The sequence below is a fragment of the Podarcis cretensis genome (assembly GCF_951804945.1).
Source record: "Podarcis cretensis genome assembly, chromosome: 9".
Taxonomy (NCBI): domain Eukaryota; kingdom Metazoa; phylum Chordata; class Lepidosauria; order Squamata; family Lacertidae; genus Podarcis; species Podarcis cretensis.
The window spans coordinates 16,133,966-16,151,215 of NC_137178.1; the positions used below are offsets into that span (position 1 = coordinate 16,133,966).

Sequence of the window (17,250 nt, forward strand, 5' to 3'; positions counted from 1 at the left end):
TTGGTGCACGTAAAACGGCAGGAGCGATAAGTAGTATTTGTGGAATATTGATTTATAACTAATGATTTTTGTGGGCTGACAAAGTGAAGAGTAACTCGACTTGACATTTGGGAATGTGTTCTAGTTAAATAAAAGTCTAAGCAGGAATTGAAGTATGTACAGCCGCTGGGAAATGAAGAAGGAGGAAAATAATGATAAAATGCTAAAACATTTTAAGTATTGAAATGGAATTAGGAAATGTATGTTACACTGAGCAAGTAAAGGAGGGAAGAGAAACACCCTGAAAGTAAGATGGGAAGTCAACTTTTAAAGTTTGTACTAAGTTTAAATTAATTTGTTGTTAATTTGTTAATTTTTTTGAAAAGCAATAAAAATTAATTGGCATAAAAAGAGAAGGATTTGCTGCATTCAGCAGCAGGGATTGCCTTGCAAGGTCCCACAATTATTTGATCCTACTCCAACACTTAACAGCTGTTTGAAGATCGCCAGATTGTGGGAGGCTGGTCTACATTATGCATACTTGGGAGATGGCAAACAACTGCAGAATGTGCCATATGCTTCTTGTGACTGTTGCAAATATAAGATCAGCCCCAGGCTGAGGTTCCACAGCTGAACTGCTCTGCCCATGTTTTCTCCTCATGTTCCACCAAAATCGACTCTCCTGTAGTCTAAGCCAATAAAATTCAAGCCATTCCTCCTTTGAGATCTTGAACGCCATGTTTTGAAACAAGTGAAGTACAGTGGTACCTCAGGTTACATATGCTTCAGGTTACATACACTTCAGGTTACAGACTAACCCAGAAATAGTGCTTCAGGTTAAGAACTTTGCTTCAGGATGAGAAGGCACGGTGGCATCAGGAGGCCCCATTAGCTAAAGTGGTGCTTCAGGTTAAGAACAGTTTCAGGTTAAGTACGGACCTCCGGAACGAATTAAGTACTTAACCTGAGGTACCACTGTAATACACATTTCCTCATAAAAGGGGGGCTGGGTTGAAAGAACTAGAGTCTTAAGTTACCTAATTGTACCACTAATCAAATGGAAAGATTCAAATCCCTAACTAAACTTAAGCCTGGAAATGGTAGAAAGTAAGAGGAACCAAAATTGCCAGATGCATCCTCCATCTGGACTTCCCACCAGAGCTAGGCCTTCCAACAGAATATTAAAATACAAAAACCTATTAAACATTAAAAGCTTCCCTAAACAGGGCTGCCTTCAGATGTCTTCTAAAAGTCTGGCAGTTGTTTTTCTCTTTGACATCTGGTGGGAGGGCGTTCCACAGGGCAGGTGCCACTACTGAGAAGGTCCTCTGCCTGGTTCCCTGTAACTTGGCTTCTTGCAGCGAGGGAACCACCAGAAGGCCCTCGGAGCTGGACCTCAGTGTCCGGGCAGAATGATGGGGGTGGAGATGCTCCTTCGGGTATACTGGACCGAGGCCGTTTAGGGCTTTTAAAGGTCAGCATCAGCAGTTTGGGAATGACCGTACCTGTTGTACAGGTCACTAGAGAATGTACCACTCTGGCAAGACAGTCCCCGGGCAGATAGGGTCTCAGCCTGCGTACCAGGTGGAGTTGGTAAACAGCTGCCCTGGACAGCTGTGAGTCCAGAATGACTCCCAGGCTGCGCACCTGGTCCTTCAGGGGCACAGTTACCCCATTCAGGACCAGGGAGTCCTCCACACCTGCCTCACACATTTTCCCCAATGTGTTCACCAAGCAAAAATAGGTTCAACAGGTAGCGTTTTACTGTGCTTTCTAGTCACATTTCCTAACTCTGTGAACAAAAGACAAATGATTAAACCACCTCTAAAATTACTTATGCACATATTCACCTATTTTGCAATGTTTACTTCCCTTTAGCAAATATGTTATTTGGGTTGATTCCAAAGTTTCTGCAGGCACATTTTTTTTTAGTTAAGTAAACAAGGTAGCCCAGAGTTGGACTGAGGGGAAATGTTTGGGAATTGTGTTCAGATAATGTTTTTCACCCCCCCCATATTTCTTGATCAGAAATCCAAGTTCAAAACAAATGCATGGGGGACAATACATTCTCATATATTATCTTTACTTCTTGCCTGGAGTAGCAGTATATATTAGCCTAGTGGGTTAAAAATAGTGTCTCCTTCCATTTGCCTCAAGGAAAGTCATAGGAAAAAGGCCCCCTTTGTCCCTTAAGATGTACTTTGAGTTTCTTAGCCATTTAAAAAACCATAAATTAGTAAACCATTTCTTGCTTCATTGCTTTGACACACAGGCCCCCAAACTTTTAATCCCTCCATTCTATGATTGGCCTTTGGTTTAGGTCTTCCACCAGTTCCTGAAATTTTGGGGACTTGCCTCAGCAGAAGAGGGATGTTGAGCGTTTTTTGGGAACATCTCAAAAATGTGGTTTGTCCCCCCCCCCCATTTTTTCTTAAAAGAAACACCCTAGTTCCCAAATCCTGGGTTTTCTTGGACATTTTGCTGTTTCAGCAAAAATCTGCCCGGCCGCCATTTTGACAGTCTGATTCCTGGACGCGTCCAGGAAAACCCAGACGTACGGCAGTCCCGGACAAGGAATTCCTGGGCTGACTTACACAAACCAGGTTGGCTGACCTATTGAAGAGCAAATCTGTAAACATGACAAATGGTGTTGATTAGTCATCTGAGATGAATTCTTTGGCCTAAGGAGACAGATGGTGCCAGGGTAACTGGGTGTGAGGTGACAGGAAAAGGGAGTCTTTTAGCAAAGTGTTCTGGGAAGAAGAGACGAGAGAAGAAAGACTGGGATCCATCTTAGGCAGGTTGGCTGAAGGCTGGCTAGGAGAGATCCCTTGGGCTCCAGGGCTGCACTGCTGTGAGGGGGACAAGCCCCTCCTGAAATAAAAATGCTGAAGGTGTAAATAGGTGAATAAACCATACTTCTTAAAGCTACAACAGTGTCCACAGTTTCTCAGTTCTCCAAAGGAACACAGGTCCAGGGTGAGTGCCTGGAACCCCCTGTGATCTTGCTACTGCTCCACGGAAACAGGGGGAGCCCCCCAACTCTTGTAACACTGGGCATTTTCAGGGAACCAGGAAGACACTGAAGGAATTAGAGATGGATGAATATGTCCATTTTGGTTTCTCTCTCCTTGTTTTTCTGATTTGAAGTTCAGTTCTCCACATTTCCACATCAATTTGCTATTTTTTTAAAAAATGTATTTTTATTAAAGATTTTCGTGGTTTACAAAAGTATCTGCAATCTCTCTCTCTCTTTTTCTTTCAAGTAACATTTTTTACAGATCAGTTTCATTTGTTGAGACGTTAGGAAGAAAAGGGAGAAAGAGGTGGAGGGGGAAAGATGGGTGGGGTTGGGTGGCAATGTTTTTATATGTGGGGTTTTGTGTCAGCGTCGCTTGTGCAGGTTCTCTGCTATTCACTTGTGTTTCTTTGGTGGTGAGAGAGCTTGGGGTTGGCCCAGGGTGTGGTTGTTTGTTTATGATTGGCTGTGGTGATCTTTGTTTTCATGTGTGAGTGAGGTGGGTGTTTTTGATCAGGCTAGCCATATTGATTTATATGTTGTTGTTGGATTTTTGTCACTGTCTTGTTGGGCTGTGTATGTAATAAAGGGGAGCCATACCGGGGTGAAGGTGTCTTCTTCTATTTGTCCCTGTGTCAGTTTTAGTTTATTGGTTAATTTTTCTAGTAAGGCTGTTTCCCATACTATTTGGTACCATTGGTCCATGCTTACTCCTGACAAGTCTCTCCAGTGTCTGGTTATGGTGGTTTTGGCGGCTGTCAGTAGGTGGGTTATGAGTTCTTTGTGGTGTAAATGGGCATTATTGTTTTGGGAGATGTTTAGTAGGGCCAATTCTGGGATGATTTGTAATATTTGCTTAGTTATTTTACATATTTCTCGTATGGCTGTTGTCCAGAATAGTTGGATTTTGGGACACTCCCACCACACGTGGAGGTATGTGCCTGTGGAGGTGCACCCTCTCCAGCATTTTGGTGAGGTTCCGTTTTTCCCCATTTTCCTTTAGAGTCAGGCGCTTGTGTTGTATTATTTTCAACACTTGCTAAATAGGCAAGCCTATATAATTCTGACATGCAATTTTATTTTATCATGTACTTTAAAAACAACAAAACTGCTTCTCCTCTGTTCTCCCATAGGATGTTTGGGCTTGATTAAGGGGTCCCTAACCTGCACCCCAAGCGATGCGGGTGGCACTGTGGTCTAAACAACAGAGCCTAAGTCTTGCCAGTCGGTGGTTTGAATTCCTGTGACGGGGTGAGCTCCCGTTGCTCGGTCCCTCCTCCTGCCAACCTAGCAGTTCAAAAGCATGTCAAAGTGCAAGTAGATAAATAGGTACCACTCCGGCGGGAAGGTGAACAGTGTTTCCGTGCGCTACTCTGGTTAGTCATGCTGGCCACATAACCCGGAAGCTGTCTGCAGACAAACGCTGGCTCCCTCGGCCTATAGAGCAAGATGAGCGTGCAACCCCAGAGTTGCCTGTGACTGGACCTAACAGTCAGAGGGTACCTTTACCTTTACCTGCACCCCAAACCCAGTTTGAGCACTGGACTATTTAGATTGGCTGGGACAGATTGGTCAGCTTAATGTCTGAGAGAGGGGCTAGAAGGCTAAAGGAAGAACAGCAGATTGAGTGATTATGTTATCAAGGGGTGGGTGGGACTTTTTTCACCATTTTCCAAAGCCAATAAGAATACATTTCTACTTCCGCTTCCAGCTAGCCTAGCCAAGGAGACCAGGGACTTGTGGCTGTTCCCATGGGGTGGGGGATTGAGGCTGTTTAGTGGGGTGTCAATTAGGCAGGCATAAATCTGCAAAATGTTCGCATGGAAAGCCAGATCTTTGGAGCATTGCATCAGGAGCGTTGAGGGTAGCTGCGTGGCCATGTGGAACCTAGCCAGGATGTCAGTTTCTGATTAATAAATAACAGTGTGCACACAGGTGTGCATTGGTCTCAGTGTGCAGAACTTTTCTCAAAAGAAAATGCATCTTTTGCTCGAGATCCCTGTGTTTTTTCTTGTAGTCCTCTACTCCTATTTAGAGGCTCTTGTCAAGCTTTTCATTCCCGTGAAGGAAAAATGTGTCAGCGGACAAATTGTTCTGATCACTGGATCCGGCCATGGGCTTGGGAGAGCCACTGCTTATGAATTTGCGAGGCGCCAATGCAAGTTAGTTCTGTGGGATATCAACAAGGTATGATTGCGTTATTGCTAGGATTAGAGCTGGGTTAGTCTACACTGACTGGACCTTTTTCAATAGCATTCTCTAAAAGAATTCTAACTGGTTTTTGAGGCCCTTTCCCAGTGAGCTTTCAATCCCTTTCTTTCCATTTCTAGAATGGCGTTGAAGAAACTGCTGAAGAATGCAGGAGGCTGGGAGCCACAGCACATGCTTTTGTGGTGGACTGTAGCAAGAAAGAGGACATCTACAGCGCGGCAGAAAAGGTGAGCCTTCAGATTCCCCCACTGGGAGCCAGTGTGGTGTGGTGGTTAAGAGTGGTAGTCTCGTAATCTGGCGAACCGGGTTCGCTTCCCAGCTCCTCCACATGCAGCTGCTGGGTGACCTTGGGCCAGTCACACTTCTCTGAAGTCTCTCAGCCCCACTCACCTCACAGAGTGTTTGTTGTGGGGGAGGAAGGGAAAGGAGAATGTTAGCCGCTTTGAGACTCCTTAGGGTAGTGATAAAGCGGGATATCAAATCCAAACTCTTCTTCTTCTTCAAAGGCTTTCCCAACCTGCTATGATGCCAGTATCCTAAAGTTCAGCTCCTGCCAACCTAGCAGTTCAAAAGCACGCCAGTGCAAGTAGATAAATAGGTACCACTGCAGTGGGAAGGTAAATGGCGTTTCTGTATGCTCTGATTTCTGTCACTGTGTTCCATTGCACCAGAAGTGGTTTAGTCATGCTGGCCACATGACCCGGAAAGCTGTCTGTGGACAAACGCCGGCTCCCTCAGACTGAAAGCGAGATGAGCGCCACAACCCCATAGTCCCTTTTGAATGGACTTAACTGTCCCGGGGTCCTTTACCTCTTTACCTAAAGTTCAGCAAATTATTAAATATTGCTATTTGTTCTTTATATAATATCGCTATTTGTGCACACCCTCCTACTCCTTTGGCAATCACTCGTAGCCAAGTAAGATTGTCTTCCATAAACACGGTTTTAACAATGAGTCCATAAGTGACTGTGGATCCAATTCTGGATCCACACGTCCTTCCACAGTGGGGACATTGGTTTCGGGGTGGGAGTTGATCACGGTGTGGATTTGCCAAGTGTACCTTCCTCTTAGCACACTTCTCCCTTGCGTCCTGACTGTGAGTGTCTTTGGTAAAGGCTGTTCTCCAACTGGAGCATTCACAGGGTAGTGTTTTCCAGTTGTCAGTGTTTATACTACTTTTTTTTTAAGATTTGCCTTGAGACAGTCTTTAAACCTCTTTTGTTGACCACCAGCATTACGCTTTCCCTTTTTAAGTTCGGAATAGAGTAGTTGCTTTGGAAGACGATCATCAGGCATCTGCACAACATGACCAGTCCAACAAAGTTGGTGTTGAAGAATCATTGCTTCAACACGGGTGATCTTTGCTTCTGCCAGTACACTGATATTAGTTTGCCTGTCTTCCCATGAACAAGAATGGTAGGAGTGGTAAGTCACTGTCAAAGATCACTGAAATGGAGGCCTTGATAATGCCACTACTAGGGTTTTGCCAACAGCATCAGCTTACTACACTTTTTAGTGATAGGCCTGTCATTTCTTTCACTGGACTGTATTTGAATGGTAATTGTTATGTACTGAAGTTCTCACCCTGGGCCAGCAGGCGGATACTGTAGATAGTTATGCAAATGAAGGATCAAAAGTGACGTTCAGTGATTGGCTAGTTACAGAAAATGGTTACTGTTGCATTCTAGTGGAGCTCTATATAAGCAGGCTGACTGAGCTCCTCAGTTCAGTTCTGTTCCAGCTTACAAATAAAGAGCTGCTTTGGAAGAATCGCTGTGTCGTCTGATATGCTCGCCCACAACTTAACAGTAATTGTTTACATTTCATATTATTGCTAGCTGATGAAGATTTATCATTGAAACAGTTCATTATCCTGAAAGACCTTTGACCTTTGACCTTTGACCTACCACTCCCACCATTCCTGTTCATGGAACATTTATTTGATTCTTATTAGTTTGTGACTCCATGCACATATTATACGTCTTCTGTTTATGAATTTTGAAACAGTATAGTGTTTTAAAAATATTGTCTGTATATTATTAGCTGACTTGTTGCTTGTTGTTGTTTAGAGTGTTCTGATTTGCAACACACGGGATTTTCTTTGTTGTTGTTGTTGTTTAGTCGTTTAGTCGTGTCCGACTCTTCATGACCCCATGGACCAGAGCACGCCAGGCACTCCTGTCTTCCACTGCCTCCCACAGTTTGGTCATACTCATGTTTGTAGCTTCGAGAACACTGTCCAACCATCTCGCCCCCTGTCGTCCCCTTCTCCTTGTGCCCTCCATCTTTCCCAACATCAGGGTCTTTTCCAGGGAGTCTTCTCTTCTCATAAGGTGGCCAAAGTACTGGAGCCTCAGCTTCATGATCTGTCCTTCCAGTGAGCACTCAGGGCTAATTTCCTTAAGAATGGATGTGTTGTTGTTTTTTTTTAAATGATATTTATTAAGTTTCACAAAATATAACAAACTTCGAAACAACAAACAACAAACATCAGAAATACAAACAATATCAAAAATCATAAGAAAAAAAACATAAAAAAGATTCAACATAATAATAAAAGAAAAATTAAAAGAAAACTCTGGTTCATTCTAATAGTCTTCAAAACCTTATTTTCCTTGCTTCCTCCCGCCTTCCCTTCTTGTATTCCACTTTAAAAGTTTTTTCAGCAAGCTCATTCATATTCGTTTTCATCCTTTATCTTTCCCTTTATACTCTCCCTTATCCTAATCACTAGAACCCCATCATTTCATTTACACTGCCCTTAGCACTCATAGATTTTACAATGATTTTGTAGATAAACTTTGAACTTCTTCCAATCTTCTTCCACCAACTCTTCTCCTTGATCTCGGATTCTGCCGGTCATTTCTGCCAATTCCATATAGTCTCTTACTTGTATCTGCCATTCTTCCAGGGTGGGTAGGTCTTGTGTCTTCCAAGAATGGATGTGTTTGATCTTCTTGCAGTCCATGGGTCTCTCAAGAGTCTCCTCCAGCACCATAATTCAAAAGCATCAATTCTTTGGCGATCAGCCTTCTTTATGGTCCAGCTTCTTTATGGGATTTTCTTTGGGTTATACCAAGTCAGATCATTGGTCTTTCTAGCTCAGTATTCTCCACAATGATTGGCAGTAGCTCTCCAGAATTTCGAGCAGGATCATTTTCCAGCCCTCCCTGGAATTGTTAAGGATTGAGCCTGAGCCCTTCTGAGGTGTTACACATATCTAGGCTTCATTATCAGCTTAGCAGCATGAATGCTTGGGAAACGGTAGGTTGCGTGCCAAAGACTTAAAGGAAAACATGCCCATAGCTTCTTGTGCAAGATAGTTTCTCATTCTCATTCCATTTGTTTTATATGAAGTAAGCAGTGTTGCAAAGAGAGGAGTCTGTTGCTCGTTGGCAGATAGCCATATTGCAGAGATATATTCAGTGGAGATTTGTGCATTAGGTCTCCCAGGGCAATGCAGCAGTAAAAAATTAAAATATTTTTTAAAGTCCTGCACTATCTCAAAACCGTACTCTTTCTCCTACCATCAAATCCTTCCACTTCCCCTGAGAGAGACCCGTGGAGACATTTCTGTCCCTCTCCTCTTCTCCAGAGAATCAGCCCTCTGCACTGCTCAGACTGGAGATCCTTCCCTGGTGGAGAGTTCTGGAGAGCTCAAAAATCTTGTTCCTAGTTTTGCAAAACTTTGTTTGCTCCTAATAAATGCATTGCCCTTTTTAATCATCTCCATAATCTTATTTGTATGTTGCCTTTCCATAGTAAAAACCATGCACAAGGCAGCTTACATGAAAAGATTTACATAAATACAATAAAAGTATCAAAAAACATTTAAGAAAACACAGCACAAAGAACACAACCAGACTGAACAATTTCCACATAAATCATAAGATCTAACCCCCCCCCAAAAAAACCAATAACAGCAAAAAAATAAAAAAATAAAAATCCAACAACCCCACCCTGAAACAATACCCTGGCCAAAGAGTCTGTTCAGCAGCCTCAGCTTTTGTAGCTGGAGTCAGTCTGGAACCCTCCCTCCCAGGCCAGGTGGGAAAAGGCCGGAAAGGCAGGGAGCAGGTCTTCCAGGACTTACAGCCAAGATGGAATAATAAATGGAATAAAAACAGCCCATAATGAAAATAATGGACCAACTGGACTTCTTATGCTATTTGTTTTAGTTAGGGATTCAGGGCAAGATCCTGTCAAAGTTAAGCTCTTTCCTGCCCAATTGACTTTAATGGGGGGAGAAATTTAACAATTAAAAATGGCTTTATGCTGCAATCTAGTACCCACCTGCCTGGGAGCAAGCCTTATTGAACTCCATAGGATTTCATTCGGGGTAGACATGCATAGAATGGCACTGTTAGGACTTCATTAACCCACTCAGCAGGGTCAATGACAAAGGTGAGTCATGCAAACCTACCTGTCCATACTCACTGGCGATAGCAAAATGAATATGAGAAATTCAAGAAAGTTGCAATCCTGGCACATATGCTTGTGGAGATTGAAGCACAGGATCATCCTACATTCCTGCATAAAATTTGAATGTGCTTATTTATATTTACAGTATAGATGCCCCCGGGAAAGGAAGACATTGAGCAGCTGCTAAAGGTGTTCTGTGCTGACACTGTGCTTTGCAGTGTGTCCAACCACCCTATAAGCAAACTAATGTTGTTGCTTTTTAAGTTCCTAAAGGGAGAATCTAGGCAATACAGAGCTTGCCACAAAAGACTAGGGGGTTCAGGCCCTAAGACCCTAATCTAACCTCCTGTAATCTGTAATTTTATTATTATTATTATTATTTGCATTTATTCATTCCATACATCATAAACTGTCTCAGAGCAGCTAAACACCTCTGCCCTATATTACTCCCTTTCTTTAAAGGTGAGAAAGGAGATTGGTGATGTGGACATCTTGATGAACAACGCCGGGGTGATCTCCCCAACAGACGTGCTGTCAACTGAGGATCAAGCCATTCAAAAAATGTTTGAAGTCAACATCCTTGCTCACTACTGGGTAATAAAGAATCATTAAGCAAAGCCCTGTTGCAAGAACAGCCCTATGAGCACATCGTTGTGTAATGGGAGGTACTGACAATGGTTGCCATGATCTCCTGCAGCTTTCATGCAACCTACTGGCCTCCAGATTATTTGAATGACAAGCTTTCATGGTAGTCCTGGCAGGGGCTGATGGGAGTTGTAGTTCAAAACATTTGGAAGGTGCCATGCTGGCGAAAGGGCGGACTACTCTCTGACATGGATAATGTTGGAACGTTCCCATGAGTGCCACAGGGCAGGTTGGTGTTATGGTGTTGGAAAAGGCAATCAACTCCCCCGCCCCCCCCCCCAGTTATATTTTATTAAATTTTCGAAAACAATCACATACTACACTCCAATGCATAATATTTTTTTTCTTTTCTTTTGCCGACTTCCCACCCCGATTTCCATCATCTGATGTGGCATTACACCTGAATGAAAAGGTTCAGCGTGATTCAGCGCTGTTTTATTAGCTCAGCACAGCACTATTTCGTTTTTATTTCTGCATCTGGTTTTCAAATTTATACCATAAATTGTTCTGCTCATCCTAGGGATTGAAGAAGTGTGATATTAAATAACGCATGTACATAAAGAACTAGGGTCCCTGCTCCTTGCCCCTCCCCACTGTAATAGCCACTTGCACTTGGAAGATGGGAGAGTTGAACCTACGCAACTACGTTGGCCCCTACAGAATAAAACCCACTTCAGAATAAATAAAGGAAACTAAGAATAAACAAACCTGAAACAACAGCAGCAGAGTTGCTACAACAGTCGCTACTGTTTTACTAAATGGCTGACTTCTATGGAAAGTTACCAGGGCTGTCTTACCCATAGGTGCTAGGGGTGCAGGGCACCCGGGCACCGGGCTCTCAGGGGTGCCAGGCTGAAAGTCTGGGGCCAAGATTTGGAGTCCGGGGATTGGGAAGAGCCGACAGCCGCTGCCGAGTGGAGCAGAGCCCATCGGAGCGCCACAGCTCTTCTGCGGGTGAGTGAGGCACTGAGGCAGCTGGCCAGCTCTGCCCTCCTGCGCACCTCGGATTGGCGGGCCGTTGAGAGGCCAGCCCAATGCATGCTGCTCACATGAGGCGCCCGGCTTCACTCAGTCGCCGCTGCCACCTCCTCACACTTGACTGTTGTTGCGCTGGTGTGCTGGTCCCGGGGGGGGGGGGGGGTTCCATGCAGCGTGGTCTAAGTCCGGTCCTAGGTCGAGGGTAAGGAGGCTGTCCGTCAGGGGCAGAGCGAGGTCCAAAGCGAGGAGTCAGGCGTGGTCAGGAACTCAGGAGAGCAGGTCAGGGTGCCGGCAGGAACAGGATACCAACGATGTTGCTCCCGCAACCTGGGTCTGGGCTGACTGGCCTTTATCTCCTCTGAGGCCTAAGGTGGCCCCGACCCACAGTTGACTCACCTCTCCTGGCCTTAAGGCAAGCACTCCTCCTGAGAGAACTTAGTTCCCTCCGCCTCTCTGCCCTGAGCCTCTGCAGCTCAGGAGAGGCTGGAGGGTTACTGGACCCAGAGGCAACCTCACCTTTCCCTGACACGGCTGGGAGAGGAGCACCTGCAGGCAATGGGTCCTCAATCACCTCCAGATCCAGAGCGGATTCAGCTGGTGTCTGCTCCTGAGGATCTGGCACAGGTGAGGGCCCTTCCGATTCAAGCCCCTGCCCCGGCTCAGCCGGCCCTGGAGGTGGGGACTCCTGTGCAGGCTGGGATTCCTCAGGTTCAGCCTCTGAATCAGATTCCCAGGCTATCACAGCTGGGCTCTGCTTGCCCGGCCCCCAGGTGCCCCCCTTTGCTCTGCTGCCGCTGCTGCCTCGGGCTCCTCTGTTGCTACTGAGGCGGCTGGCGAAGCCAGCTCTGCTGTGTGCGACTCACCAGCCCACCCTAAAAAAAGGTCATTAATTTGGGGTTTCTCCTCCCTAAAAACAGGTCAACAACTCTAGGCAAACTGGGGGGGGGGAGGGTTGCCGGGCGAATCTTTGCACCCTGGCACCACATAAGCTTAAGACAGCCCTGAAAGTTACCCCCCCTTTCTTTTTAAACTTTCAGACCGCAAAAGCATTTCTACCGACCATGATGAAGAACAACCACGGCCATATCATCACCGTGGCTTCCGCTGGGGGACACATAGTGGCTCCATTCCTCGTGGCTTATTGGTGCGTATATAGGAGAGACATTTCCCCATCAGCAGAAATAAAAGAAGCCATAAAATAATACCCTACTGTCAGGGGCTCAGGAACAGAGGCACAGGGAAGAGAGGAGATGGAGAGCGAAGGGGAAGAATCCGAGGGGAGCGTAGGAGAAGAGGACAGTGGACCGAGGGATTCCATGAGCCTCTCCAGCGAATCGGAAGATTCACAGAAGGGGGCGCCAGTGGCCAGGGGTAGGGGGTTCCCAAGGGGAACGCCCCAGGAGCAAGGGGGCAGCAGGGACTCCCAGAGCAGTAGCTGGAAATCAGGACCAGCTTCCCCACCAGGGCAGAGTGGAGGGGAAGAGTCCCAAGGATCGGGGCCAGTGCATTCCCCACCAGGGAGAGAAGATAAGGCAGGGCTGACCACGCCTCCATCAGAAAGTCAGACAACGGAGGAGAGGTCAGATCCGGCCAGTGTCCCGGAAGAGGGAAGCAGTGACCGAAGTAGTGTAACCGTTAGGAGAAAGGTCACTGGGCTGGTGCGAGAGGCAAGTTCAAATGTACAGGAGCGCGGGACAGCAGAGAATGAGGATTGGGAACCGGGTCCTAAAGCCCGCCGGAGGGAGGGGGAGGAGCTAAGCGACTCAGCGTTGGAAGAGTCCAGAAAGGGCAATGCCCCAGCGGGCAGGAGGACCCAGAGGAGGAGAGAGCAGCGTAAAAGGTGGAGCCGGGCTAGGATCTTAAACTGGTGTCATAGGGGAGGAGACTCAGACGGGACTTCGCCGATCTAGGGTTTAAGACGTAGGGCTGCACGCTGTGGCTTTGAAATGGAAACTGAACTTCAGTAAAGACTTTTGTACATTACTACAGCCTAGCGTTGGTCCTCTGTGAGCTGGGACCTAGAGGCAGCTCTGACACCTACTCTTATTAAATTTCTGAGTAAATTTACCTGTATTGGTTTTATTTACCCAACAACCGATTTTATATGGAATCTTACCCTTTGGGAAATGCAGCTTATAAGAAGAATACTTTGGATTCAGCTTTTTCTTCCTCCCCTCTCCCAGTGTGCACTCCAGAAATGTTTTCCTGAGGGTCCCCCAACTATCTGGAGGACATTCTGAGCGTGTGTGAGGAGCAGCCACAGAGAGGAGGGGGCATGTTCTGTTGTGCAAGTAGACGTTTGCCGCATAAGCAGAATGGCAGTTCCCATTCTAAATGCAGCTCCTGCTCCTGTTTCTGAAGCTGCACCCATGGATTCCCAATGGTGTGGTGCCATTTTCTGGGAGCATGGATGTTTGTGGTGTGGAAGGCAAGGGTTCAGAAGTTCTGGAATTCAGGCAGAAGCTCTTTGGACTACATCATAAGTGTCCAGCCAATGCCAATACATACATGAAGTCCATGAGCTTGTGATTCTTAATTTATATACTGCTTCTTGGACCAGAGGTCTTCACTTTGGTGAACAGTACATTGATGCCACCAAAGATACAATGAAAGTACCATGAAATGCAATAAGACAATCATTTGTCAAAATTACGATACATGTAAGGCAGCGGAATCACAGCATCGGGCAGGGGTGGGGAAATTGTGAGCTTCCATATGTTGCTGGACTCCCAACTCCCATCAGTCCTGGTCAGCATGGCCAAATCATGAGGGATGATGGGAGTTGCAGTCCAGCAACAGTTGGCGCACCACCATTTCTCGATCCCTGATGCAGTAGGAGAAGAATAAAATGATTCCCTCCCAAACTAAAGGATTACAGAGTGCTCTCACCATTTCCACATCCCACATGCTTAGGAGCTAGAAACCCGAGCCCAGTCAATAAAAGATCATCATAACTATAATCATCTTCCTTTAACCAGAGGAATTGAGTGGTGCTTGATTGCTAACCTAAAGCTAATTCTCATGACCCTGGGATTGCTGAATGGGCGAAGATTTCACTGAATATCCAAATCCCAATTGGCCAAAGTGATGTTATCTAAGAAGGAGATATATGGAAACCATCTGGACTTAGTGGAGGAACGGGAAATCCACACAGGATTATTACACTTGCTATCGGCTTAAGGAGACTAACAGAAGAGATCGTAAAGGAAAAAGAGAAATTATACGAACAAGATATGATGTGGCAACACCAAGATAAGACTGGATAGAATTATGAACTTTGTTTGGACTGATTGGGACTGATTTGGACATTAACGCAGTAATAAGAAGATGATCTGAATTCCCCTTTGGATCTTGAAGTATGGGTTCCCCCAACAAAATTTAAAAATTTGGCTTTGTAATTCGGAATTTATATGATGTGATTTAATTTGATGTGATTGGCCAGTTAATAAAAATTATTTAAAAAAAACAAAAAAACAAAACAAATCCCAATTGGCCAAAATGTGCTTCCAGTAGCTGAACAGCATTTGAGTGGCAAAAGCACATGCATGCATTATAAAATTCACATGTGGGGGTAAATACACAAACAATTTGAAAAGTAATTGTAACGCACAGATTACGCTAGTAGGATTGCAAGACGTTTTGTAAGGATGATTATTTGAAATATTACAATAAAGACTATGAGGAGAACTATTAGTTAATGATAATAAAGAGTAATACAGAAATTAAGAAATGCAGAATAAGTGATAAAGAACAGAAAATTATCAGAGGTCTTGACAGAAGTCTAAAATATTGTATATGACAAGAAGTTATGTTATATGATTGTTGGAGATGATATGTTAAAAAAACTAATGAAAATGTATATTAAAAAAATATAAAATTAGCATGTGGAGAGGAAGCTCATAAGTCAACTCTAGAATGAATACAATTACTCCATACATGTATGTCTGAGGTTCGTGAGGGCTGACAGCTCTAAAAACAGCTGCATGTTGTCCCTGAATATTTGTGATGTTTCATGTGAGATTTGTATTGTGCAGAAGGCAATCATGATCATCCAGCCACTAAGCTATGTCCGAAATTTCTCATAGCTCGTCCAAATTTGCTGCAGTTGGGCTTCACCGAGCTCTGACTGAAGAGCTGTCTGCATTGAAGAAAGACGGGGTCAAGACTTCATGCATCTGCCCTATGTTTATAAATTCCGACTTCGTCAAAAATCCGTCTTCAAGGTACTGAATAAGAAAGGTGTGACATTGACATTTAGAAAAATCCATTGTTAAGTGCCCTTTTGTAGTGCCAGTCATTTAGTCCTTCCTTTCGTTCCATCTATTGTTGTGTCCCATATGTTTTTTTTTATTGAACATTCATGATGATTTGTGCTTATCAAGATGCTATTTTGGCAGTCATACATGATATCACTTTCAATACTCTTTTTGCCTGCAAAAGTTTCAGGGGGGTCATACTGCTTCATTTCCAACAGAATCTTCCTGCTGAAATCCTGTAACTTTTCATGCCACAGATTATATTGGTGGCATGGCGTGGGTTTTTTGTCGTACTTTCCAGACAGCAATAATGTGGTAGGTGGCATTGGGGAAGCGTTGCAGAACAACAAATAAAGCAAAATAAATCCACTACTAAAGCACTTTAATAGCATCAAAGAGCATGTTGCAGAATGGCCCAGCCTCTTTTTAAAATAATCTGAGTTTCCATTTAGATTCATTTCAGGTCGTTCAGTTAAAAGAAATCCTCCCCTACCTTCTCTTGTGTTCTGGCTTCGTTTACCTGTGGTCCAGGCCTATTATGTGAGCATCATCTCATTGCCTGATTTTTGTACGGGTCACAAGTTCCAAGCCTTGATCTTGCAAACAATAGGCAAAGAGAATGTCACTTTTTTCCTCTCTAACTTCAGATTAATGCCTCCATTGGAGCCTGAAGAAGTTGCAAATCAAGCAATGAAGGGAATTCTAACCAATGAGAACATGATTTTCATCCCACGATTTCTGAAAGTCAGTGTCATGCTGGATAGGTAAGTATGCTGAAAAATTAAAGCCAAGTGCTAAATGTATTTTTTTAAAAAAACAAAACACAAAAACCAAAACCACTTTTGGCCTAATTAATGTGTCTGTTGCTTTCAGAGTGTTACTTCCAGGTAGACAAATGACAGGAAACATATAGGTCTTCACATGTTGTTAGACTATAACCTCAGTCATCCCTTACCATTGCCATGCTGGCCACAGCTGATGGGGGTTGAAGTCCAACATTTAGAAAGTTGCAGGATGCCCAACATTGAAATAGGTAGTCAAAACTAATATATCTTCCTCTTTTCTCCAGGTTCCTTCCAACTCGTGGAGCTAAAGCTTTGTGGAAGCTGAATAAACTTAAATTTGATTTTACCATTGGATACAAGGACAAGGAAAACTAAGGGGATGGGATTCCTGTTTTTAATTGCTTTTAACTCTTTGAAGCTTTAATTCTGGATAAAATCTAATCTGTTATGAAACCTATCATACACCTCCTTGTAGCAAGTAGCTCCATCAACCTATCTATGTATGAATGGCATGGAGAAATCAACTTTTCCTTGCAACTGAAATGATGTCTTCCTATCTCTTAAGAATGGTGTAATCCAGAGTTAAGTTTCCTCCCTCTCTAAACAAAGAAATAATAATGTTTTGTTTCATGAAACGAATGAAGCCTCTAACTCAGTTCTTTCAGGGAGAAATGCAAAATGTCATTGGACGGTGGATGAGGCATTTACAACTTTCCCCCTTGAAGTATGAAATAATGCAGCAGAACCCAATAAACATGAGTGTGAAATATGGTTTTCCTACTGTATGATCATGGATGTAACGTTGGTGGGAGACAGGGAAGGATGTCTCCTTCATACTTTACAAACTCTGCTAGGAAATATCAGGATCAAACAACATTAATAGCATGAATATTTCTGAGTGCCCACATTTTTTCACTCATGCGATCCTTTGTTTTGTGCCTGGAAAATGCATGTC

General features: G+C 44.2%; 1 protein-coding gene across 1 annotated transcript; it reads left to right on the forward strand.

Annotated features, from left to right (window-relative positions):
• Nucleotides 1–4,935: 4,935 nt before the first annotated feature.
• LOC307224336 (estradiol 17-beta-dehydrogenase 11-like) lies at nt 4,936–17,062 on the forward strand. Its single transcript, XM_079991162.1, has 7 exons — nt 4,936–5,185; nt 5,329–5,436; nt 10,094–10,225; nt 12,292–12,398; nt 15,340–15,477; nt 16,158–16,274; nt 16,580–17,062. The coding sequence occupies exons 1-7, from the start codon at nt 4,976–4,978 to the stop codon at nt 16,668–16,670; spliced, it is 903 nt and encodes a 300-aa protein (XP_079847288.1). The 5' UTR covers nt 4,936–4,975; the 3' UTR covers nt 16,671–17,062.
• The last annotated feature ends 188 nt before the right edge of the window (nt 17,063–17,250 follow it).